Below are 25,193 nucleotides of genomic sequence, written 5' to 3'. Positions count from 1 at the left end.
TGTGAAACTGGCTATTTTGTTCTATCAACTCATACTGACCTTTATTTATTTTAGTTCCCGGCATTCGTTTACGGTAACTCTGAATACAACTTTTGGTCTAGATAACCGCGTGTATGCAGATATAAGCCATAACTGCTGGCTTGATTTGCCGCTCTTGTTCCAGCACTATTATTTGTGATTTTCAGTACAAAAATGGATCATAATTTATTACCGCTTTGAGCTTAAACAGCCCTCCAAAACACACACCACCTTCCCATTACAGACTGCATGTCCACAGTCACTACACAGTTTAGGATTAATTCCACCCACTCAAATCCATTTTATTTTGACATCTAATAATTGATCGCATGTGTTCACAAAGTCATGAACTGTCCCGATGACGTAAGCTTACAGTAAAGTGTGCCACTGCTACAACAAATGGAAATGGTGCTGTAGACTGAGCTACTTTGAGCCTGTGCTGTGACCTACAGCTTTGCTTTAATATCAAAATGAGACCTTTCAATTCTCTCGTTCTTTACTACGTATTTCCTGCCCTTGTCCTTTTGTTGCTTCTTGTTTTCATTTCGGCAGGGAGCATGACAGAGGAAAGAGAGAACACTTCTTTCTGCCAGACACCAGGAGCTCCTATAAATAGGAATGACACCCCCCGCCCCCCCACCCCTCAGCATTAATGCTAAATAGGGAGAGAGAAACAGAGAGGTGATGTAGGGAGGCACACAGGTGTAAAAAAAAATATATCATTTTCTCCTACACTGATATTTCTTCAGGTAAAACCAAGCATAGCATTACAGGCATACACACGCCTAAGGCTTTGACAGATGAAAGTATTTAGGTGTCAGTCAAGAAAGAGGTTTCACATCTTCTCTTTTGACTTGGTCATGCATTACAGGCTCATTCTTTATGTCTCTTTCTTTCACCCTCTGTTACTTTTTCTCTCGCACACACATGTAAGCACACATCTATGTATGCTCACGTGCATTATCACCTGTGGTGGCGATATTCTGTATTCCGTTTGTAACCCGTGCTTTGCCCTGAGATAATGTATTCCACTATTATTTTTTTATCTGCTAAAAGGAGAGGACTAAAAATGAGCACTATATAAATCATTTATGGGAGCAGATCTATTAGAGTGCTACGTGATCCGGCATTATCAAATGGTGCTTTTATCAAAAGTACCCACAACTCCTCTCTGAAATATTAAAAAAGCAGTAAGACCTGAAATGTAAAAGTTTTAGATTGAAACTATTGGGGGGAGGGGGCAGCACTTGGAATGCAACTTGTTTTTCTTCCCTTTCTGGAAAAATGGTTTTCAATGTCTGGCTGTTTCTTATTACTCATTCATATTTCATAGCCCGGTTGTATATTTCCAAATGCGTGTTTTTAAACAATTGCACAGGGAGAAGGCAGTTCCACAGGGTTGTAGCTGTGATTGGATCGAGTAAGCCTCTATTTTCATAACACATATTATGTCATGCGATTAGGTTTTGAGATGAAATGATTAGAAATTATTAGAGATTAGGGTTAGAGTTCTACACATGTAGAAATTGAAACAATATAGACATGGAAAATAAATCATAGCAGGAGGGAAATGTTATAATAATTCTAATATAATAATAATTATTATTATTATTATTTTTTTTTTTATTAATTATAATTTATAAATATAACCTTCAGTCAGTTAAGGGTAACATATTCACTGTTAAAATGTATTTGTTTGTATTTAAAGAAGTTAACTAAGAAGAACTAAGATCATATTATTAAAATTATTACATTAATTAATGTTTACATACTACCTTATGGTAGAGTGTTACTGAATCAAGTTACACCAGTACACTACCTTACACACACACACACACACACACACACACAGACACACACACACACACACGTGCTCTATCTTGCTGTGAGATATGTGCAGTAATGACGGCCAATGACAGTCTCTAAATCTTCAGATTAAACATCAAACATGATTCTGTCTCTCCCAATTGATCACTCCATATACTAATCCAGTAATTCCCCTGTTCAGAGCAGGAAAAGAAGGATGGTGGAGGAGAACAATGGGAGAGAGATAAATGGTAAGAATCAATGGCAGAGAACATTAGTGAAAACGGGGAACACTCAAAGAAAGGAAGAGAATAGGAACAAGGAAAGAAGGGTGTGCGGGCCAAGAACAAAAGCCCATCTTCATAAGCGTTCTGAAAGAAAGAGCATATGTTCCCATCCCTGCCGGCTGCGTTCTCACACTTCCCTGAGAATGTGATGCTGTCAGAGAAACATTAAGCTGCATCTCTACAGCTATCATTTCCTTTCTGCATTCATTTTTTCTCCGTTTGTATCCGTCTAGATCTCTACTTCTCTCTCTCTCTCTCTCTCTCTCTCTCTCTCTCTCTCTCTCTCTCTCTCTCTCTCTCTCTCTCGCCTTCATTGCACGAGTCGTTAGTGTGATGACTATCGTCATCCTGATTAAAAGCAGACATCTGTTTTGAGTGTCTTGTAGACAAGGGATCCTGCCCTCATGATGCAATCAGCCTCACTGCCAGCCATCAGACTAAGCACTCATCGTCTGATCGTGACATGGTGTGGAAAACCGGAAAGCTGGTTTAAGCTAGCTTATCGCTTAGATCGCAAGAAGGTCACATATGTTTTTGTGTGTAGAGGTCTCCACACAGTTACAGAGAAAATGTACAGTCAGGTGTCATCATCTAATTACAAGCCAGGGGTAACATTCATTTTTGTTTATAGTCCTGGCTCATTTGGTGGCATCTGTCTATCTCTGTCTATCTGTCTACAATGCTTTTTACATTTTTGCTAAGTTTTGAAGCATGGCAATGTCAAGACAACATTCATTCATTCATTCATATCTTGACATACTTTGCTTTATAGTTGAAAATTAAGTTATTTGAAATTTCAATTCATTTTAATTCTACTTTCTCACATTCAAAGTCAATTTCCAATTCTGCATGATGTTTGCCTCCTCAGTTCAAATGTAATTCAAATTCGGGAACTGTATCAGAACCCTGTTAGCCACACACATCTCTTTTTTATTCATTTGTTTATTTATTGTTTGACTGTAGAGCCCTGTACATGCCATGTGGAGGATAATAGATAATGTGGCCACAATTTAAAAATGATTTCCCAAAATGTGTTTATTAATTTAGGTACATCACCACAAATTAGCACAACAAAGCAATATTGTGGCCACAATATCTGTTTTTTTTTAATAATAATAATAATAATAATTCATTACATTTATATATTCATCCGTATGTCATGTGCGGCTCTCTGTACGTGACCGATCACCATGCATTTTATGTTTTGGGCATGACACTTTTGGACCAAAAAATTTCACGAAAGTATTTGTACATTTTGAAGTTAATGGAACATGTCTAAAGTTATTAATATGAGGCTTAAAGGTAGGGTAGGCAATTGCGGAGAGGCTAGCATTAGCAAGTTAGCTTTGAAAGCATAAGCCCCCACCCTCCCTTCAGAGTGTCTCCAAAGCCACGCTTCCTCCATGAACGCACATAGCAGATTATGTAAAGCATCACGAGAGACTGCGTTAAATTACCTCATCAATCAACATCAGTCAACATTTATTTGTTGAGCACATTTAAAAACAACACAAGTTGACCAAAGTGCTTTACATGTCTAAAAATGACTCAATAAACACACAACAACAACTCAATAACACTGATCAGTGTCTCAAAACCTAGGGGCAATTGTATGCCACAGCGTAGAGGTGTGTTTTCAGCATAGATTTAAAACATTCTAACGAGTCACAGAATCTGATATGCAGAGGAAGACTATTCCAAAGATGTGCGGCTGCCACAGAGAAGGCACGATCTCCTTTGGTTTTCAACCGTGATTTGGAAAGATCTTAGAGGTCTAGCCGAACGATGATGCTGTAACAGACATGACATGTACCACAAAGCAAGACTGTGCAAACCTTTTAAAAACCTTTAAAAAACCATAATTAAAACTTTATATTGGACTCCAAAATCAACAGGAAGCCAGTATAAAGAGGCCAGCACCGGAGAAATGCTAGACCATTTCCTTGTGCCTGTCAACAGTCTGGCTGCTGCATTTTGCACTAGCTGCAACCTTGAGAGCAAGTTTCTAGACAACCCCAAATATAATGAGTTGCAATAATCCAATCTGGATTAAATAAACGCATGAATGACTGATTCCATGTCCTTAAAAGACAGAATTATCTTCAATCTAGCGATGCTCCAAAATTGAAAGAAGCTACTTTTAACCACGGCGTTGACTTGATTGTCAAAATTTAAAATTACTCCAAGGTTCCTCACTTGAGTACTGACATTAGTGGCTAAAGGGCCAAGATGTACAGAAAGCTGTTTGGTGACTCATGTCGCAAACCAGATAACATTACAATAATAATGAACGTAAACAACTTAGAGAACTATTACTTGTATCACCTGACTGCTGCAGATTCATTTCGGCATAATTATCATAATCTCATAATTAGGGTTACGACATGGCGTGAACGCAGCATAAGCTTGTTTATTTTGGCTCAGGAGGAACTGTAAAGGTGGCTGATGTTTGTTTGCAGCACTCGGTGACTGTCTGTCTACAACTCTGCATAGCCTTAAGGAACGCGCTGATGATGTGTGATGTCTGCGTGAGCAGGATGCGCGGAGGTATGGAAATACATGTTGACAAGCAGGTAGGACATCGTATCATTGCATTCGGCTGAATGCAATGATTGGACAAACATTTTTTAGCTTCCACAGAAGACAAATGTACATTTTTAAATATTTAGACCACTTCTAATACTTAGACCACTTCTATTATTGATTGCTATAGAGTTTCAAACAGTGTTTATAAAACAAATTGCCTACCCTACCTTTAACTTAAGTGTCCAAACACTTTTTGGGGCCAATGTAGATCATGTCCATGGCTGCTTCTGTTGTAGTCAGAGAAGGGTTAAACCAATAAAATGCACAGGGTTTAAGCAGCTGCCAGTTGACTTCCTTCAGATAACACGTTCCTGGCAATGCACACATCTGCTTTGAGACAGTTGCATTGACTTTCTCACTGACAGATTGACAGACACATTGATCTCTTAATGACTGCTAGCAGAACATGACACTCCTCATGTTCATTGTGCTTTGTCCTATGAATGACAGTAGAGATGCCTTGTGTTCCTTCGCTGTCTACCAAGGGTTCTTTGTCACTTGTTTAAGTACTCTGCAGTGAAGCTTTGTAAGACTTCAGCTCCTAGAGAGAGAAGCAGCAGTGCTGAATATCTTTTAACTGAAATATTGCTGGTAGTTGACTGATAAAAGCCAAAGTCTGTAGAAATCAGTTGGTAATCCAATTTTAGAGACATCAATAAATCAGAATGTCTTGTTCAGTTTTTGATTAGCCATTTGATTTTTCCTTTTTCAAAAGGTTATTATAATAACTTTTAATTATGCTAGAATAATGCTTTTCATGAATAACTTTTCTGAGACAATTGTTCAATTACTTTTAACCAACTAATCTTAAGGTGAATTTTAGTGCATGTCTGAAGTCAGTTTCCCTTAATATCACACAGGTGCCTTAGCAAAGTAACCATAGGTATAGTTCATCACATTGTATAGTTCATCATCTACTAATGTATGTATATGATAGTCAGAAATAATGAATAATGTACAGTGCAATGCATAAGTGAATACACCCATGCTAAAGTTGACTAAAAAGAGGAATAAAAAATCATATTTTGGAAATTGAACTTAATGCCTAATTTTAAAAAATTAGGAAAAATCCAACCTTTAAGGACACCAATTTTCTTTGTGAATGAATAATGTATCGTAAATAAATAAATGTTCTTCCTTAAAATACATGGTGCATAAGTGAGTACACCCCTATGTTAAATTCCCATAGAGGCAGGCAGATTTTTATTTTTAAGTATTTTTTTTATTTTATTTTTAGGATACTATGCATCCTGATAAAGTTCCCTTGGCCTTTGGAATTAAAATAGCCCCACATCATCACATAGCCTTCACCATACCTAGAGATTGGCATGATTTTATTTCAGTTAGCCTAAAAGCTAGTTTGATTTGCATTGAGAGATGATCTTATGGAAAGTACCCCATGCCAATCTCTAGGTATGGTGAAGGCTATGTGATGATGTGGGGCTATTTTAATTCCAAAGGCCAAGGGAACTTTATCAGGATGCATAGTATCCTAAAATTTTTTTTAAAAAAATACTTAAAAATAAAAATCTGCCTGCCTCTATGGGAATTTAACATAGGGGTGTACTCACTTATGCACCATGTATTTTAAGGAAGAACATTTATTTATTTACGATACATTATTCATTCACAAAGAAAATTGGTGTCCTTAAAGGTTGGATTTTTCCTAATTTTTTTAAATTAAGGCATTAAGTTCAATTTCCAAAATATGATTTTTTATTCCTCTTTTTAGTCAACTTTAGCATGGGTGTATTCACTTATGCATTGCACTGTATATCTAGCTTAATTATTTGTTAATTTAACTAAACTTTCTTTTGTGAAATCTTTTGTTTGATAACTGTACTTGTGCTATAGTTCTTTTGAAAAACAACTGTATTGTTCCGAATATAAGACAATGTTTTTTTCTTGGAAATACATCTGAAAAAATGGGGTTGTCTTATATTCTGGGTCTAAACTTTGTGTCAGTAATACACCTCAAATACGTGCCAACGAGTGTTTCCCCCAGGACTGATAAATGCAGGGGAGTCATCAAACAAATCTCATTAAGCAGCCAAATACGGTGTGTCAGAGTGTAATGTTAGAAGATGGCGAGCCCAAAAAGACAGTCTTAAAAATGCTAATAGTCAAATAAATGCTTACCGCAGTCTTAAAAGCCACCACTTCCAAGAAACTGACAGGGAAGTGTGTCAGTACGTTGCTGAAAAAGAAATGAGGGGCTGCCCATAACCAGAGCCGTCATCCAGCTGAAGGCACTGGATATCGCCAAAGAGCTAAACTTACCCACCAGTGAGGCTCATAATTTCTTATTTCGGCTACATACTGACGCACTTGCCTGTCAATATCCTCGAAGCGGCCGCTTTGGCCGCTAATGGATTAGCGTTTGCCCTCCGGACTCAGGGAGAAACTGCTGTCTTTTCAGCGATATGTGAGTGGCCTAAGGAAAAAAACATTCACATCCCCCCTGGATCATATACTGTAGGTAATGTGGATCAAACACCTTATTGACATGCCACCATCTGTCACTGTACATAAAAAAGGTGAGAAATCAGTCATAGTGAAATCTACTAAATAACAACTTCAGGTTATATTTATGGTAGCTATGCCATAAAGTGTTTAAAAATTAAAATATGAATCATATTGATCAAATTTAAATGTTGAGCTGGCTTTAAAATTGTATTGCTCTTAATTAATAATACATAAAAAAAATACACAAGAGGAATTTGTGCATATTAAATTGTGCTACACAAACCTTCTACAATGACTAATGAAAATTCTTCTCTTTGTACCTTTGTGAAATTGTTGGTGGAAAAAACAATTATTTAAATCAACAGAATAATTTGAGTCAGAACCCAAGTCTTACCAATAAAGAATATATGTTTATTGATTTTGTGTTGAAATGATGTTGCCTTGTATTAGGAATATAAAGAATTGGCTAATGGAAAATAAATACTGCATATAAAAGTATCCCCATGTACAATGCAGTATGTAAGCTGCATTTTCAAATCTACTGCTAAAACCTGTTGAAATCTTGCAATTCATATGAGACTGATTAATAATAACTATAGAGCTGAGATGAGAAGCATAGACAAATGGAGGTATAAAGACAAATGGTTCAAACTGATGAATGATTTAATTTCCCTCTCTCATACAGACAGCCCAATACGAATAGAGCCCATATTTCAGTTATTTTTATTAAAGACAAGTGAATCCCTAGGCTAAATGTAAGGCCAAGAAAATTCTCAAAAGTTCAGTTCCATTGGACACAGCTATTAATTAAAACTTAATAATAACTCTCCTTTCACAAATGAAGATTTTTAACCATGAAGTCACGACTTGGGTCTTCTAAATATTTAATGAATGGAATAAACTTCAAACTTTTAATAATGCAGGCTTAATACTTCATCTTATTCCCTGAGGAATGTAAAAGGCATAACCCAAGTGACACGTCAAATAGCACTTAAGAATTAACCTGCAATTAGCAAACACAACAGACCCCTTCTCGAGCGAGGACAAATCATTTTCACTTTTTTATCATATGATGGAAAAGGGTATCAATTTCACAAAGGTTCTGTACTGAAGAACCACAACGATGCCCTCAGCTGCCCTAATCCTCTGGTGGTGACTTTAATTAAAAGAGAATCTTTAATTAGTCGAGTCTGCAGCAACTGACATTTTGGATGCAGTTTGTCATTTGCGGTGAAATGGCACAGTCATGACACAAAGACCACAGGGCGAGATTCACAGATCACTGCACTGTAAGGGTTTTGGATCAATTACTGTAAACACCAGGGTGTGGAGAGGCTAATATTATATGCGGTGACATCAAGTCTGCTGATTGTGTGAATAACATGAAACCCCTCATTGAACATTTTGGTTATTCTTTTTTCCACCTGCAAGAATAGATAGAGACTACACATTAACCACAAACATGTTCCTCATGTGTGAATTTTTTTTTTTTTTTATATTAATAGCCTTGTGTGAAATTACATTAATGTTTATGGTCCTATAGGATCTCTAATGTTTCAAAGAAATTTATTTTCCATTTTATTAACCCAAAGCTTTTAAGGTGTAACAAAGATAGAAAGCAATTAATATGATCCAACTGATATATTATATGTCTTCTGAGGCAATACAATACCTTTGCATGATGAACAGATTTAAATGTAGGCCTACATACATTTACACAAACTACATAAAATATGGCAACATAAACATCTAACTAACGTCAAACCTAATTTGTTTTCTCATGTCACATGATCAATAGTGACATTCAAGGTTTATGTAGCTATATATGACATAGTCTATATATTTGTGCATTCATCAAAAAAAAAAAAAAAAAAGATAATATTTGGATTGAGAGTAAATATAGGCTTTTTGTTCTGTTCATATTTAAAATGATTGTGTCACTTTTGAAAATTTTTATATACCAGTCAGGCCGTAAGGAATTAATTTTAACTGTCCTTTTAGGAACTGGAAAGTTTAGATTTCTAGTGACTTTCATCGTATGGACAAAAACAGCTGAAACATTTATTATTATTTTTTTGAGTTCCACATTTAACATTTTCAGTGCCATAAGGGTGAGTAAAATATGACAGAATTTTAATTTTTGGATGAACTATCCCTAATAATATGTGATCAGTTCTCATTGGGGACAAGTACAAACTAACCATAAACATTTTGGGGGAAAACCTCTACATTACATATTAAAGCCGCTGTTCTTTTATGTAGGCTATACGTGTTGGAGAGAGATTGCTTCATTCCTGTAAGCTGATAGGTGACAGGGACAGCGAGATTGGGGTCTTCCAATTCTGATTTCACCTTTAGTACTCCCTGTCTCACTCTCTCTCGCTTTCTCTGCCTTCGTTGCCACTATTGTTAGACAGTGATGGTCAATGCCTCTTTGACCTTCAGTACTCGCCTGCCTTAAATCTGTAGGAAAAAAGCATGATTGTATGTGTGTGTGGATGCATGTGTAATTTCAACCTTGACAGCAATGTCTGCCTCAGTTCAGTGCAGGCAGGGTTGATCTCCCAGGAGCCTCCAGGGCAGCTATAGGGCGGGAGTGATGTGGGAGAGAGCGAAACCTTTAAGATGACTGACAGCTGTCAGTCAACCCTGACATCAACCCTGTTCCCTCCGTCTCACTTCTTTACTCAATAAATAAAAAAAACAAGGTCCACCAAGGTCCTACCTTACATATTCACCTGACCAGATGTTGTACTATGAATACAATGCGTCATACACAGTATTTTTCTGTATCTTCAGTGAATGGTTACCATGTACAGCTAGAATGTATATTCTAGAGTTTTACAGTTATACAGTTATTAATTAACAATTACAGTAATTAATGCCGAGTATGCTGCAAATTGGTTGGTTTCACAGACACTCAATCTTAGTTTCATTTTCATGGACTTTAGTTTAGTCATTTTCAGTCACTTGTGTTCCTTTGTTCAGTTTTCCCGCCACTTATCAGTTGTCATGGTAATTCATTTAATCAGCACAGGTGTTTATCATTTTGTCCCTCATTTACCTTTGTATTTAGTTTCGTTCAGTGCACTCCTCAGTTGCCTTGTGTTGCTTGTGTTTTACACCCTGTTATGCATTTTGGACTAACGTTGAGTTATCTAAATAAGCCTTACTTTTCATTAATCTTCGTCTTCCTCTTTGAGCCATCCGTGACAGTTGGTAACAGGTTTAACCCCTTGCCCATATATATGTAGAACAATAATATCTTAGTAAAAACCTAAAGTAATATTAACTATATATCATTTGAAAGCTTACAATCTTTAGTTTTCATATTTGGTGGCTGTTTTTTAAAATAAATTACAGAGGAGCAGTAATTTATCAATTTGCAATAAGAATATTTCATATTCATTAGGCGTTTTTAGGCCTTTATTTTGAAATGGAAATAAACATGAAAAATCATGAAAGATTGGTAGAAACCTCAGTTTGTTTTCATGCCAAGAGTTCAAAAGATAACACCAATTAAATTTTATGAGAAAAAAAGGTCTGACAATGTTTTGAATATAAAGAAAAATATTATGGATTATCGATTTGTGATGCGGCATGCAGCGGTAGCGAGCTATAACACACATATGTGCTCTTTTTATGTTTATTAGAGGTTGAAATCAAATCAAATATTGCCAAAACACCCATACTATTTCTGAATAGGAAGTATACTTCATAAATTGTATGAAATTATGGAAATACATGGTTCAGATTACTCAAAACATATATGAAAATGGAGGCGCCCTTATATGGTCAGTAAGGAAGCTGGCTGTCCATCTAGTGAAAAAGTTTGGTACTGCGCCCAAATACAATCTTACTGAAAGCTCATTTTTTGAGATATCAGCCTAAAATTTGGAATACAACTTGTTTAGATTTTTGTCTTTAATTTTCTAGCAGTTTTAGAGTAAAATATATTTTGTAATATATATATTGTATATAAAATATAAATAATTATATTTTTACATTGTACATTTTCATAAACTCAAACTTATATAACTTTTTTTCTGTTTCACTGTCATTATTTATTTCACTACAATAATCTGGCAAATGTCTTCTTTAAAACAAGACCAACCATCATTCTATATTCCAAAGCATTCTTGAATTACAACCATTTAAGTTTGTATAGTGATTTTTTTGTCTATGCGAAAAAAAGGGGGGTGACAGTCAAAGGGTTAAAATAGTGCATCAATCAAATGAAAGTAATTATTAGTTTTGAAAACATGCCACTTACCTAATGGGATTACAGATACTCAAACTTTTGGCACTATACAGTATGTGTTGTGGATGTGTCTATACGCAAATTAATAACAAGCTCATTAAGTCCTACTCTTTTGAGTCACTTTTGACTAGATCAAGATATCATACCTCATTAAATAATATTATCCTTATAAGATCAGATGCCTGAGCTGTTCCATCATCATGTTTGTTCAGGTGTCATATCAGTCTCTACTGAGAGAGTTTGATTTAATCATCCACAATTATCACGGATTTACTCTGAGGAAGAGCATCGCATTCATACAGTAGTTTTACTTAATTCATTCATACAGTAGGCTTACTGTGAAGCCACATTAAGATCAGTCATTTAAGTCATTCTTAAAAAAAAAAGAAGAAAAAAAGAAACCTTAATAATTATCTACCCTGCAACCCACTTAAAAGCTTTTGACCACACATGTTCTATTTTAATTGGTTATGCATCATTCTGTTATGCTTTGTGTGTGTGTCAGGTGATCCAGCGCAGGGAGGATGGGTCTGTGAACTTCTTCAGAGAGTGGGACTCCTACAGAGAAGGATTTGGCAAAATCACTGGAGAGTACTGGCTTGGTAAGTTGTGTGTTTGTGTATGTGAAAGAGAGAAAGCCTGTGAGCATAACTTAGTGTAATAGTGTGATTAGTGTAAAAAGCTGCCAACACCTGTACGCCCTCTCAAGCACAGAAACACAGGCGATTACACACTTAGGTGTTTTCACACCCCTGGATACACTACACTATATATATATATATATCTGGCTGTCTGTCTATCTGCATTGTCCCTTACACACATTTATTTGTTGGTCCAACCTAGAAACTGAAAAGCACTGAATTAGAGTGCTAAACATCTATCTCCACATGATCACAGGATGAACAGCAGCAACTATTTCCTACTGCTTTTCTTCCACTCCATGTAGCAAGTAGGAATCAAATCAACAAGAAAGCCTAAATTGCCATGTTTACCATTTTTGCAAGCCAAAATGGCTTTTGACAGCCAAAGCTCTATAATCAAGCTCTTAACCTGCAGAGAGGTTTAAACTAGAATCATGATTGTGTGTGTTGGTCTGCGTGAGTGTTTTTGTTCCTCTGTTCACGTAATGGGATGAGCAGTTGGGACTAGCTTGTTGTTCTCCACTAAGGTGCAGAGAGAGAGAGAGAGAGAGAGAGAGAGAGAGAGAGAGAGGTACAGGGAATTTAAAGGACATACAAACTCAAACACACACACACTCATAGGTCATAAATTGGTGCAACGGATGCAGGATGACAGATACATGTGGCATCAGTCAGGAACATGGATGAAGATACAGTTGTTTCTAATGTTGCCAACGCCACCCCTCCTCTACTGGTGTGGCCAAGTGAGGCACTTGCACTCCAGGGCATACTTTTACATGGAAATAGATTCTCATTGTCTTTCCCTTGTTAAGTAGATTAACATCAAAGAGATGTACAGTTTGGTTTAGTCAAGTGTGAACTTACAGACTCTGGTTCTCCGCACACACTGTTTGTATGCTGCGTTGCAGAATGGCAGTCATTGCACTTTCTATAGTGTCCTGTTCTGCTTATTTCCCACAAGCTGAGAGAGGGACAAAAGAAGCAGGTCATATTATAGTGTCTATAGTGTCCACGTATAGCTTCACTGTCTGTTTCTCACACACATGGACATTGTTTACCCTTGATATTTAGATAAAGCTTACATCATGTTCCTTTTAACCAGTCAAATTCCCTCATGACTCAATTTTTCTTCCTTACCTTTGACCCTCTGTGTCATCAAACACTTCCACTGAAGGCTCATGGGAGTAATGGTGATGGTAGAGGCTGCTCTTGTTGGGTGAAACAGGGCTAGTTTTATGATATACAGTGGTTAAGTTTTGAAAAAATACAGCTTCCCTTCCCATTGCAGTCTGGGGCTGCAATTTTTGCCAAAGAAAACTATGGAAGCTTGTTTCAGCCACAGAATAAAACACATTTTAAAAGATAATACTTTTTAATAACACAATTGTGAGTTTACATCTCGCAATTCTGACTTCTTTTCACAGAATTGTGAGATATAAACTCGCAATTGCGAGTTATAAAGTCCAATTTTCAGGAAAAAAAGACTGATGTGCAATTGTGATTTAATATCACGCAATTCTGACTTTTTCTCTTGCAATTCTGACTTTATAACACGCAATTGCGACTTTATATCAATCAATTCTGACTTTATAACTTGCAATTGCGGATTAATATTATGCAATAAAAAGTCGCAATTGCCTTTTTTATGTTTTATTCTCTGGCGGAAACAAGCTTCCATAGAAAACTGGTTGTATGCTCAAAAGTACAGGTCTACCAATTTTTTAGAAGCTGACTTTTTTTCTTTTCTTTTTTTTTTGCTGCAGCAGCATGCATTCTTTTAGGATTGGAGTTAAATATGTATTGCGGCTTATTGCTTTGCAGTACCTCAATTGCACTGGTTTTGCAGCTTAATATTTTTGTGGAAACCGTGATCTATTGTTTAGGATTATTTGATGAATAAAATGTTTTCATTCATTCAGTAAATGTCTTCATTAATTTTTTGATCAATTTAATGTGTTCTTGCTGAATAAAAATATTCATTTATTTAATAAAAAACATATTGACCCCAAATTTTTTAACAGTAGTGAGGAACAGAGCACATTTAAGGTGAGCAATGTCATTGATAACATTATCCAGGGACATTGTTTTATTCACTCCAAATTGGATTTAATCAGAGAAAAAAACAGAGTTAAACTGACTCTATCGTCACTGGAGAGCTCATTCACACTTCACAAAGAAGATATGACAGAGGAGATGAGAGATCATTATCATGTGCTATTTAGACACATTCACTTTCTTTTTTTCTATTTCACGCTGTTCTCTTTCTGTCACTATCAGCATTCTCTCTTTTATTTCTTTCCTTCTGGTTGTAAATCCTCACACTCCCTGATCAATTATAGCACTATGAATTATGACTCCCTAACAAAGAGCATCCATTTTCTGTGCGAGTCATGAGTGCCCCTCTATAATTCTTTCTCACACAGACACACACAATCTCGAGCAGGACAACCTGTGCACTTCCCATAATGCACTAACTCAGGCTGACTATGGGTTTCATTTGAGTTTAATATTGCTATGAAATATGATACGCATAAAAAGTAAGTGGAGAACGAAGGGAGGATGTTGAGTCTTAATTGAGTGAGTGCATTAATATCAGTCCAGTGTCATAGAGGGGAAAGTGATCTCAAACATAGGTGTGTTGTGTAAGTGTGTGTTTGTAAGTACCTCGTTGAGACCATAGAGTTCTGAAAATATTCATCATAATTCAGTCGACCTAAGCTCTATGAACAGATGACATTGCATTTGTATTTACTTGCATGTCATTTCTGTCCATTTGAAATGCTTTTTTCCCCTCAAATCCCCAACCCCTTCGCATTGTGCCACTCTCTCTCTCTCTCCTTAATAGCCTCCATTAGTGTAATAATCATCTCTGTTAATTATCTTGTTTTGCTCTTCGATCACTCTCGTGGAAATCTGCACATTTTTGTAATGTTTTCAGCATTTTTTGTGGGAGAAAATCTGCAGAAAATATTTAAATATGTTAAAATATGTTAAGTGGAGCTTAGAGTGCAACAATCGATCTGTAGCTGAATGCGTTATTAAATTAGTCTGAATTTTATTTAAACAACAGCAATGCTAAAAAAAAAATAATAAAAAAATAAATAAAAAAAGCATCTGAAACCAGCCTAAGCTGGTTTGCTGGCCTTGTTCTTTTGGCTGGTTTTAGAGCTGTTTTGGGAACTTCTCAGACTAACTAAAGGCCAGCTTTACCACACCAGGGGACTATCTTAAACCAGCTTCATTTACTCAACCTCAACTCATGTTGTTCCAAATCTTTAAGGCTTTATATTATCTGTGGAACACAAAAGAATATATTTTGAGGAACGTCCAAAGAATAAAGAAAGTCAAACAGGTTTGAAATGATATAAGAGTGAGTAAATTATGTCATCATTGTTATTTGGTGATGAACTATCCCTTTAAGGCTTTGAAACCATGTTTTTAAGAAAAAGAAACATGTCATGTAAGAGTACTTCTTATTTGGTTGAGGGGATTTTCATTTCTAGTCAGAAAAAAAAAAACTATTTCCACGGTTGTTTTATATAATGACTACTACAGTTACATGGGGAATGTTCGGAAAGACAGATTACGTCTCAAATCAGACTTGCTGTCTCTGACTCTGCCTAGATACACTTAGTTTTGCTGGTGAGTCGTTTCTCTGGCTCTGCTCACTGCTTTTGAACATCTACACACGTTTGACACATACTATGTGTCAGGCAGTGAGTTAGAGACTATATAGCTGCTTTTCCCCCTCAGGTGTCACTTTCTCTGAGCTGCTCTTCAAACTTAGGTTTTCCTTCTGTAACTGGATTCTAGAACACAGTGAAAATAGGTGATGAAACCTCATTCACACTGATCCAGAGCTCACTCATGTACCTCAGGGCATCCATTTCAATGTCTTCGCCTAGTTTTGCTCCTAAGGATACAGTAAAAGCTACACTATTGATTGAGGCTAACAACAACATAACTAAATTACAGAAGTAAAACAACATATGTTTAGGTTTCATTGTTAACAATACCAAATCATTAACTTTCAATGGCCATCTTTACTTGCATAATTTATTTTCCAATTCTATCTATCTGAAAAAGTTTACATGCTCCACATTGCAATGGTATTGTATAGTCATTCATTCAGTCATTCATTCATTCATTCATTCATTTATTCATTCATTCATTCAGATTGTCTTTTTAGCAAGCACCAAAATTACTTATTGCAACAACAAAACAACTCAAGAATGATTAATTATTAATCGTCTTACATATTAAAACATCATGTATCATGTAATATAATCAGCATGTTCTGATTTATCCAAAAACATGCTGATTTTTGCCCTGTTACTCTCTTCTGGAAGTACTGTAGATCTTTTCATTTGTTATGCTGAATTCGAGTACATTTTGACAGTAATTTAATCAACTCATTAATTCTCAATCATGTTCATCACAATAACACACAACAGCATTATGAATTGCACAATGTAGTTCATGAGACTCATACAAACGAAGACCATGATGTTTTTTATTTTGCTATGTTTGTAACGATGTTAGTAAAAAAGAAAAAAAAAAGAGTCTTCTTGCACCAAATACATTTTCAGTGAATGGTGAATATTTTTAATATTTTTTTTTATTATTTTTTTTTTTTACATTAGACAAAATAAATACAGGCATTTGCAAGCCGCTTTATTATATGTTTTAGAACATTGCATTAATTATGGAAATCAGGTTAAGAGCAGAAGAGTCCCAAAAAAACATTTATCCTGCACTTTCAAAGTTCTTAGTGGTCACCAGGGCGGTTTGTGAGTGTGCAAGTGGATTCTTAACTATAGACTTTTGAATCTTATTAGCCCGACTTGTGTACCTTCAGTGTGTGTATAGTGTGTATATGTGTGTAAGCTCACACAAATGTGTTTACCCTCCATCCCCCCTGAGCTTCTCCCTTTGAAGTCAGTGAGAGATCCTTTCCGTTCTTCTCTTGTCTTAATGGGAGAGAGAGAATAGACAGGTGTTCAAAGACACCCCTCCACTTTCTGCCCTCTCCGCTGCCCTCCATCTCTCCATCACACTATCCATGCCTCCTGTTCATTCTTCTCCACCAAACACACACTTCACGTTTCTTCCTGTGAGTTCTCTTTTTCCCTTCCCCTCTTCTTTCTTTCCTTTTCTTTTGCACTGAGTCACATGGAGAGAAAAAGCATTATGAATATTTTAACTCGCAGAAATGTCACTGAAAGAGGACAGAAAGAGAAAAAGTTAAAGTGTAATGATTCAAGTGCTGTTTCTGTTTCCTGGAGTAAAACCATGTGAATGTGGAAAAATGGCTTGGGGGATATTTATAACCGCTCGAAACATTTCTCTCGCAACATACTTTTCAAATCTAAGCAAATAAATCATTAATATTTGAACCTTTTACCATGGCAAAAAGAGAAATACGGCTGTGCACTGTCTGTGTATGAATTGTTAATGAGTCAGACAATTGTACCACTCAAATTAGGTGCAAATTGAAGACATTAACACATTAATCAAAATGAAGACATGTCTTTGTCTGTTTAGCTGGCAGAAGATGGAATGTTGTGAACAATTGAACAAATGAACAATTTAACATGTTTATTATGAACATCTAGAAGAGATGTTTTGTATTTCTGTTTTAGTATGATATCTGTATTTGTTGAGAGTGTGTTTGTGTGTAAAGTAACCCAGAGGAGCTTTGAAACGTTATGGATTGCTCTGACCCAATTTTTTCCAGCATAATTGCTGGAATATGTCATTTTGAGAGTGGTATTTATCACAGGTGTGCTGTGTGAGTGCCGGTGCCCGTAGGCTTTTTACTATGCTGCTCTCTTAAATTTGTGCTTAACATACAATCCGCTTTCTGCCTCAATATATCAGTGTCTATTTACAGCATGTTTACTGGCAGATAGGAAGTGCCCAGGATTCACTGGTGTTGACTGCCCATATCACAATAGCAGGGCATCTGGCAGAAGGGACAGGAGGTGTGCTGTAGAAGAGAGAGCTTGTATATGATCTATCTACTTTCTCTCTCTTTGTGTGTGTGTGTGTGTGTGTGTGTGTGTGTGTGTGTGTGTGTGTGTGTGTGTGTGTGTGTGTGTGTGTGTGTGTGTGTGTGTGTGTGTGTGTGTGTGTGTATGCTTAGCTGTAGCTTGAAGACTAATGTGTCCCCAGAGGTCAGATAAATATGAAGAAATCTCTTTTTTGGGACATTTCGGGGTACCATCAGTTGGATTTTTTTTTTTTTTTTTTTCACTTCTAAAAAGGCACAAACATGTATTTTAAGGTTAGAGTTTGGTTAGGGTTAGTCTAATTTATTATGATATATTATATTTTAATATACATTATATATTATAAAAAGATATGCTTCAATTGCCATGTAAGTTGTATAATCTTGTATAAAAGCATTTACTAATAATGCTTTTATACAAGATTTGTTATGGCTATGTTCTGTTTTGGCTTAGTTTTGTGCTCTTGAGTTCATTTTCTGTCTTCCTTAGTTGACCTAGTTTCCTAGTGTGTGCCTATCTGTTACTATAGTAACATATTGTGTCCACCTGCCTATTGTTAACTTACTCGTTTAGTCCTGTTTTATCCCTCCTGTTTAGTTCAGTCTCTTGTCTGTTCTTGTTGAGACTATAGCTGTGTCCCAATTCAGGGGCTGCATCCTTTGAAGTGCGCGGCCGACGCAGCCTTCGAAGGATGCACCAAGACTCGTTTAAAGGTGAAAGTATAGCCGACTGCGTCATCGTGGTGCGACGAAGGCTGTCCCAATTCGAAGGTCCTACGAAGGCTCCTTCAAAATGCGGCCTGCAAATGCGTCCTTCTTTTCCCCTGAATGCAGGATACATCAGAAGGATCCTTCGCAGCCTTGCCTACCCCAGAATTCATTGCGCGCCGGAGACGAAATTGCCAGATTAGACTTTTAAATGTAAGTATTGGGTTTCAATTGAATTGAGTAATCTAATGTATCTAATGATAAAAAATAATAATAATAAATAAAATAATAATAATAAATATAGCTGCAAGCAGCGATACAGGGGCCAAGCCCTGAAGCAGCAGCAACTCTACCTGGCCCTCCCCTGCCCTCCTCTGCCCTCTCTGCTATTCATTACAACCATTACAAGTGTGCCAAATTTGAAAATTTGAAAAAAAAGCTGTTTCAGTAGTACAAGTGAAAATGAACTCAAAATGAAGATTTTTTAAATAAATTTGCTGAATGTTATATTTATGGAGATCCTTTCTCAGATACACATCATGTGCGGAACTGAAACAACTTTTCCAACACTGAAGGCCACAGTACCTCTTGTGGTCTGGGCATGTGTCACACAGGATTCAAACCCACGACCGGAATGGTTTAGGATTCAAGACACATGGTTTAGCAAATTGCACCACTCAGAGGACGTAAATTTCAAAGCTACAGAGGAGAGGCTTCAGTGTAAGAATAAGCACACAAAATCATGTTAACGAGATTAGCATGCTAAGCTAGCTTAATGCTAATGTAGCTTATGGTTATCCTGATAGCTGAAGAGCCACATTAGAAAGAATGGCATCTGGTTTGCATGCTAACCAATTATTATGCTAAGCTAACTAGCATAAGGCAACAAACACAGGCTAGGTCAAATTCAGAGATGAATATCTCGGGAACGGTAGCGAATATCAAAAATCTGTTCAGTCATTTCTGTGTGGCTCGGTCCAAAGAACATCTGATCAAATTTTGGGCAAAATTGAGCCAAATTTGAAGGAGGAGTAGTGAAAAAACTGTTTACGATTTGCTTCAATATGGCGGACAGTCACATTCTTGGAAAATGACAAATGAGATATCGTCGGAATCGGCATAATCCAAGGAACATAATGACATAAAGAAATCAAATTTTGACCAATGTTTTCAAAAGTTATAAGCGTATTTGCAAAAGACCTTATACCTCTGGAACACTAGGTGGCGCTGTGATCAAAGTTCTCAGGTACCTTCAGGCCATGCTAATGATGATCCTTACCAATTTTTGTGCCGATATGTCAAATATTTGAAAAGTTATTGCAAATTATGACAAAATTCAAAATGGCGGACACGTGGTACATCCCATCCTGGCAAAATCGGTATCCACGGATTCGGCATGACGCAAGAAATCCATAGATACCACATTTATGATTTTCTGACAAACTGTTCAAAAGTTATTGGCCAAAATAGCCATTTTTCATATCTCATGACCCGTAGGTGGCGCTGTTCCCAACTTTGGCATGGCAAATTTTGAAGGAGGAGTAGCGAAAAAACTGAATACTGTACTTTTCAAAATGGCTACTACTGTAATTGGCGGAGTCTTAATGTAAGGCATTGCTTGTGATCAGCATGATGAGAGGAATCAGGTGTACTAAGTTTCATGTCTCTAGATCAAAGGGTTCAAAAGTTATAACCATTTTAATGTTGAATTTTTGAACTATAGAGTTATAGAGTTGGTCCTAGAGACTCAAAAATTGGTCCAATTACTATTCATTAGCATCACTAGAAGTGTACGAAATTTCATCATTTTCCTATGTACGGTTCATAGGGCTGCCATAGACTTCCATGGGAGGAATAATAATAATAAGAAAACTAACAGATACAATAGGGGCTATCCCCTTCGGGGCTTGGCCCCTAATAATAATACAATAAAGGTTCAAATGTTGACTTATATGTTACCAGTAACGTTATGTGATTTTACATAGGCTAGTTTATACTCTTTAGACTTTATTATGTACATCAACCCTGTTTTGTTTTTAGGCAGTTATAACTATATATATATATATATTGAACAACTCCCAAGGACACAGCTAGCAACAATTTGTTAATGTGACAATACATTTTGTTAGTTTCATTTTCCAAATAACCAGTGGAATGTAACAACATACATTTACTCTGGATTAAAGTATAATTTTTTTGTTTTTCAACTCCACTTCATCCCAGAGGCAAATATTGTACTTTTCATGAAAAACTGACTTTTTACACATGGATATTAGATTATGATATTAGATATTGTTTAAAAAATATATAAACAGTATATAATAGAAACACTAAAAATATGTCTTCTAGTTCAGGGAAAGGCAACGTCTGTCCTGGAGGGCCGCTGTCCTGCAGAGTTTAGCTCATAGGACAGTTTTGCATGTTAAAATATTTTATGGTTTGATTTTTGAGTATGTGAGTTAATTTATTTTATTCTTCCCTCTTTCTGAAAACATCTCAGTGACTGGCAGCCCACACTTGAGTCAGCCCTGCAAACCTGTTGGTAGACAGTGGAAATATGCACTGATCCCAGATGATGTCTATTGTGCAACCCATCTCCTGCTCAGCTCAATAAAAGTCTACCGAAAAATATTTTCCTCCAATTTGTTTTATGTAGGCTGTACTTTTAATTTAAACTTTTATTTTGTTTTTCTTATCTTAAATGTAACTTATCTTGTAAATATTTGTCAAAAGTAGGCTATTATGGTAAAAATGTATTGAACAATTTATTTTGTATCAAATGTACAAATTAATTGACATGACAAAAATAAATGTACAGAATAATTCATTTATTACATTTACAAGTTATACAGTAACTTAAACAGTGCACAGAAATTATTATTTTTTTCATTTACAAATTATAACTTACATAAAAATAATGTAGCCTATATGATTGTTTAATTTACAAATTTTAATTCACATAACCACAAGTTTATTTCTCTACCAATCTGTCAAGAAGAGAAAACACTCTGTCCATTCTCTCCCTACTCTGTCTCTCTGAAACTTCATGTCCTCCCTAAATATGGCTGGTGCTGGTTCCCTTTCAGTCGCTCACGTTCGATGTAGTCGACGTGTCGACTGATTGGGATCATGCTTAGGGAGCCTGTCATCTTTGAGTATTGTTAAAACGAGCCATCACACGCTCCGCCCCCCTACGCGTGTATAAATACGGAAGTGGATGCACGCACCAGTTGTCTTTCGCTTCGGAGCCAATCGGTGTTGATGTCTCTGAATAGTGTTGTTGTGTTACAATGAGCGAGTGTGTCAGTGTTCTTCTGGAAGACTCTCCCAGTGATGGTGTTTCTACAGCGAGTTGCAGCGGTGATCGCAAGCTACTGAAGCTCGCAACTGCTGTTTTAAAATATCAAAAATCTGTTCAGTCATTTCTGTGTGGCTCGGTCCAAAGTACATCTGATCAAATTTTGGGCAAAATTGAGCCAAATTTGAAGGAGGAGTAGTGAAAAAACTGTTTACGATTTGCTTCAATATGGCAGACAGTCACATTCTTGGAAAATGACAAATGAGATATCGTCGGAATCGGCATAATCCAAGGAACATAATGAAATAAAGAAATCAAATTTTGACCAATGTTTTCAAAAGTTATAAGCGTATTTGCAAAAGACCTTATACCTCTGGAACACTAGGTGGCGCTGTGATCAAAGTTCTCAGGCTCCCTAAGCATGAGTTGCAGCGGTGATCACAAGCTACTGAAGCTCGCAACTGCTGTTTTAACAGCATTTTATTTCTAAAAGTGTTTGTTGACGGCCGGTTGAGGGCGGAAGTAGTGAGTGCTTCACTGTGTCTGTACAGTGTTGCTGCGGTCATTCCCCTGTGTGCTCTGGCACTGGTGATAGGTCCCATTTCCTGAAAGAGCAACATGAGTGTGTTTGCGTCTTTTTCAAGATGCCATTCCATCTGTGCGTTTCTGGGTGCGGTAGGGCTCTGCCCCCCTCTGACGGTCACAATAGCTGTATCACGTGTTTGGACTTAAAGCACGCTGAAGCAGCTTTTGTGGATGAGTCATGTTCTCACTGCGGGAGCATGACCATTGCGGTGCTGAGATCAAGACTCGCCTTCGTCCGCGAAGGTGGAGTCCCCATTCCCATGCCCCGCTCTAGTGTTTCTTCTGGGCCAACTCCCCAGAAGAAGGCTGGAGTGCTGCGTGAGTTGGGTTTCTCTGCCAGAAACCGCCTAAGTATTTCTTCCCCCCATACTACCCTTGACGGAGGAGCGGTGAAGGGATATGAGGCTATCCCTCCAGTGGAGCGGTCTGTCGCGATGCAACTGTGTCCGGCAACTGCTACCTCATGGAAGGGGGATCCTCGTCTCCCCTCTAAGGCCTGTAAGTTAACGTTCAGGTCCACCAGGCCCAGGCACTCATGAACATGCATGAGGGTAGCCCAGACAGGGTACGTCTATGGTCCCCCTGGGCCAGTTCGTAGAAGCCTAGAAAGAGCTCCCAACCAATCCAGCTGGCTCCTCCGTACCAGCGTTCGGCCGGCGTCCGCCCATGTTCAGCGCTCTTCGTTACACTTCGGTGCTCAGCGAATGTGCATCTGTCATGTGCGCGGTCATTGCAGTCCTACTGACGAAGGATGCAATTGAGCCGGTCCCTCCAGCCGATATGAAGACCAGCTTCTACAGCCCATACTTCATTGTACCCAAGAAAGGTGATGAGTTACGGCCAATCTTGGACCTGCATCTCTTGAGTCGGGCCTTTTACAAGCTTCCGTTCAAGTTGCAAACGCAGAAACGCATTTTCAAATGCTCCGTCCCCGAGACTGGTCTGCAGCATTCGACCTGAAGGATGCGTACTACAGATCTCTACACTTCCACAATGCAGGCCATGCCTGTGTTCTTGCGTTCAAAAAAAAGAGGGGTTGAAGTCTCAGTACAATGTCCCACCCTTCGAGTGCTACATAGCCAGTTAGGTCTTCAGGTCAACTGGGAAAAGAGTAAACTTATCTACAGACTGAGGATCTCTTTTTCCGGTATGGAGATGGATTCGGTCCAACACGTCTCCTGAGAAGAGCGTGTTTGGTCGGTGCTGTTAAGAAGTGAGAAAGGGTCCCACTCTAAACTTTTCAGAGGCTCCTGGGGCATATGGCAGACACAGCCGCAATAGAACGGCTTCCTCCATATGAAAACCGCTTCAGCACTGGCTTCATGGCCGAGTCCCGAGGTGGCCATGGCTGAGCGGCACGCTCCGTGTGACAATCACCCTGGCCTGCCAAACCCTCAGCCAATGATCAGACCTTTTATTCCTCCGGGCCACCCACCCCAGAACAAGTGTTCACCAACACCGGCTGAGGGGCCACGTACAACGTACAATGCAGTAGCGGGGGTCTGGGCGGGCCTCCAACTGCACTGGCATCAATTGCCTCGAGTTGCTAGCAGTACGCATTGCTTGATGCCACTGCTCAGCAAGCCTGTACTGGTCAGTACAGCGACTGTTGCATTACGCTGCCCTTGCATGTCGCAACTTGCCCACCACCTCCTCCTATGGAGTCAGAAGCTTCTGAGGTCGCTTCATCTACTTAAAATTCCGGTCTGCTCAATCGTGCCGTCGACGAGGCCTCACAACAGCCTGTGGCCTATGGAGAGTGGAGACTTCATCCCCAGGTGGTCCAGCTGTTCTGGGATCACTTCGTGGCCGCACAGTTACATCTGTTTGCCTCTCCGAACTCGCCCAATTGCCAGTTGTTTACTCCCCGACCGAGCGGAAAACCCTTGGCACGGAGACACTGGCACACAGCTGGCCCCGGGGCCTATGCAAAGATGCGTTTCCCCAGTGAGCCTTCTGGCACAACACTGTGCTAAGTCAGGAAGGACCCCGAAGACTTAGGCTGAATCCCAATTCTCTGTCTTACCCCTTCCCCTTACCCCTTCCCCTTACCCCTTCCCCTTAGTTTTGCACGTTCACGTGAGAGTAAGGGCTATCCCAATTCTCATTTTGATCAAGGGGTAGGGCTAAGGGGAAGGGGTAGATACCCCTTAAAACCAAGAATTTTTGCAAGCTTACTTGAAACCAAGGGGTACCCAGAATGCACTGCGCAACCGGCAACAAAGGCGGGCATACCATCAAGAAAGTCTCATTTTCGGCTTAAATGATTGATTGAAAAATTATGACAGTCGTGTTTTGTGCTCTACACAGTCATGCACATATATATTTGCAACCATGTTGTTAACTGAAACGTTTTTAAACGTTTTTAAAAATCGCTGGTCTGCTACGCTAGGCTATGCTAACGATACATTGCTGGTTTGCACAATCAGTCCCGCATTTCTCTGACTAATGTCCGGGATTCAGCTTTTGTTTTCTACAGTCGCCATTCATTATGTGTAACGTTTCATTATTTGACACTGACACGTAT

At 38.0% G+C, this 25,193-nt stretch overlaps 1 protein-coding gene across 5 annotated transcripts in view; it reads left to right on the top strand.

Annotated features, from left to right (window-relative positions):
• fibcd1b (fibrinogen C domain containing 1b) overlaps window positions 1-25,193 on the top strand; it is an 87,619-nt gene that overhangs the window by 47,311 nt on the left and 15,115 nt on the right. For all 5 annotated transcript variants that reach the window (XM_084114008.1, XM_084114006.1, XM_084114009.1 and 2 more), the window contains one exon: window positions 11,930-12,026. In XM_084114008.1, the coding sequence (XP_083970134.1) occupies window positions 11,930-12,026 (97 nt within the window). The remainder of the gene's footprint in view (window positions 1-11,929; window positions 12,027-25,193) is intronic.

The sequence above is a fragment of the Abramis brama genome (assembly GCF_963993115.1).
Source record: "Abramis brama genome assembly, chromosome: 5".
Classification (NCBI taxonomy): domain Eukaryota; kingdom Metazoa; phylum Chordata; class Actinopteri; order Cypriniformes; family Leuciscidae; genus Abramis; species Abramis brama.
Note: the sequence above shows the minus strand (reverse complement) of the source record. Positions and strands in the feature narration are given on the sequence as shown.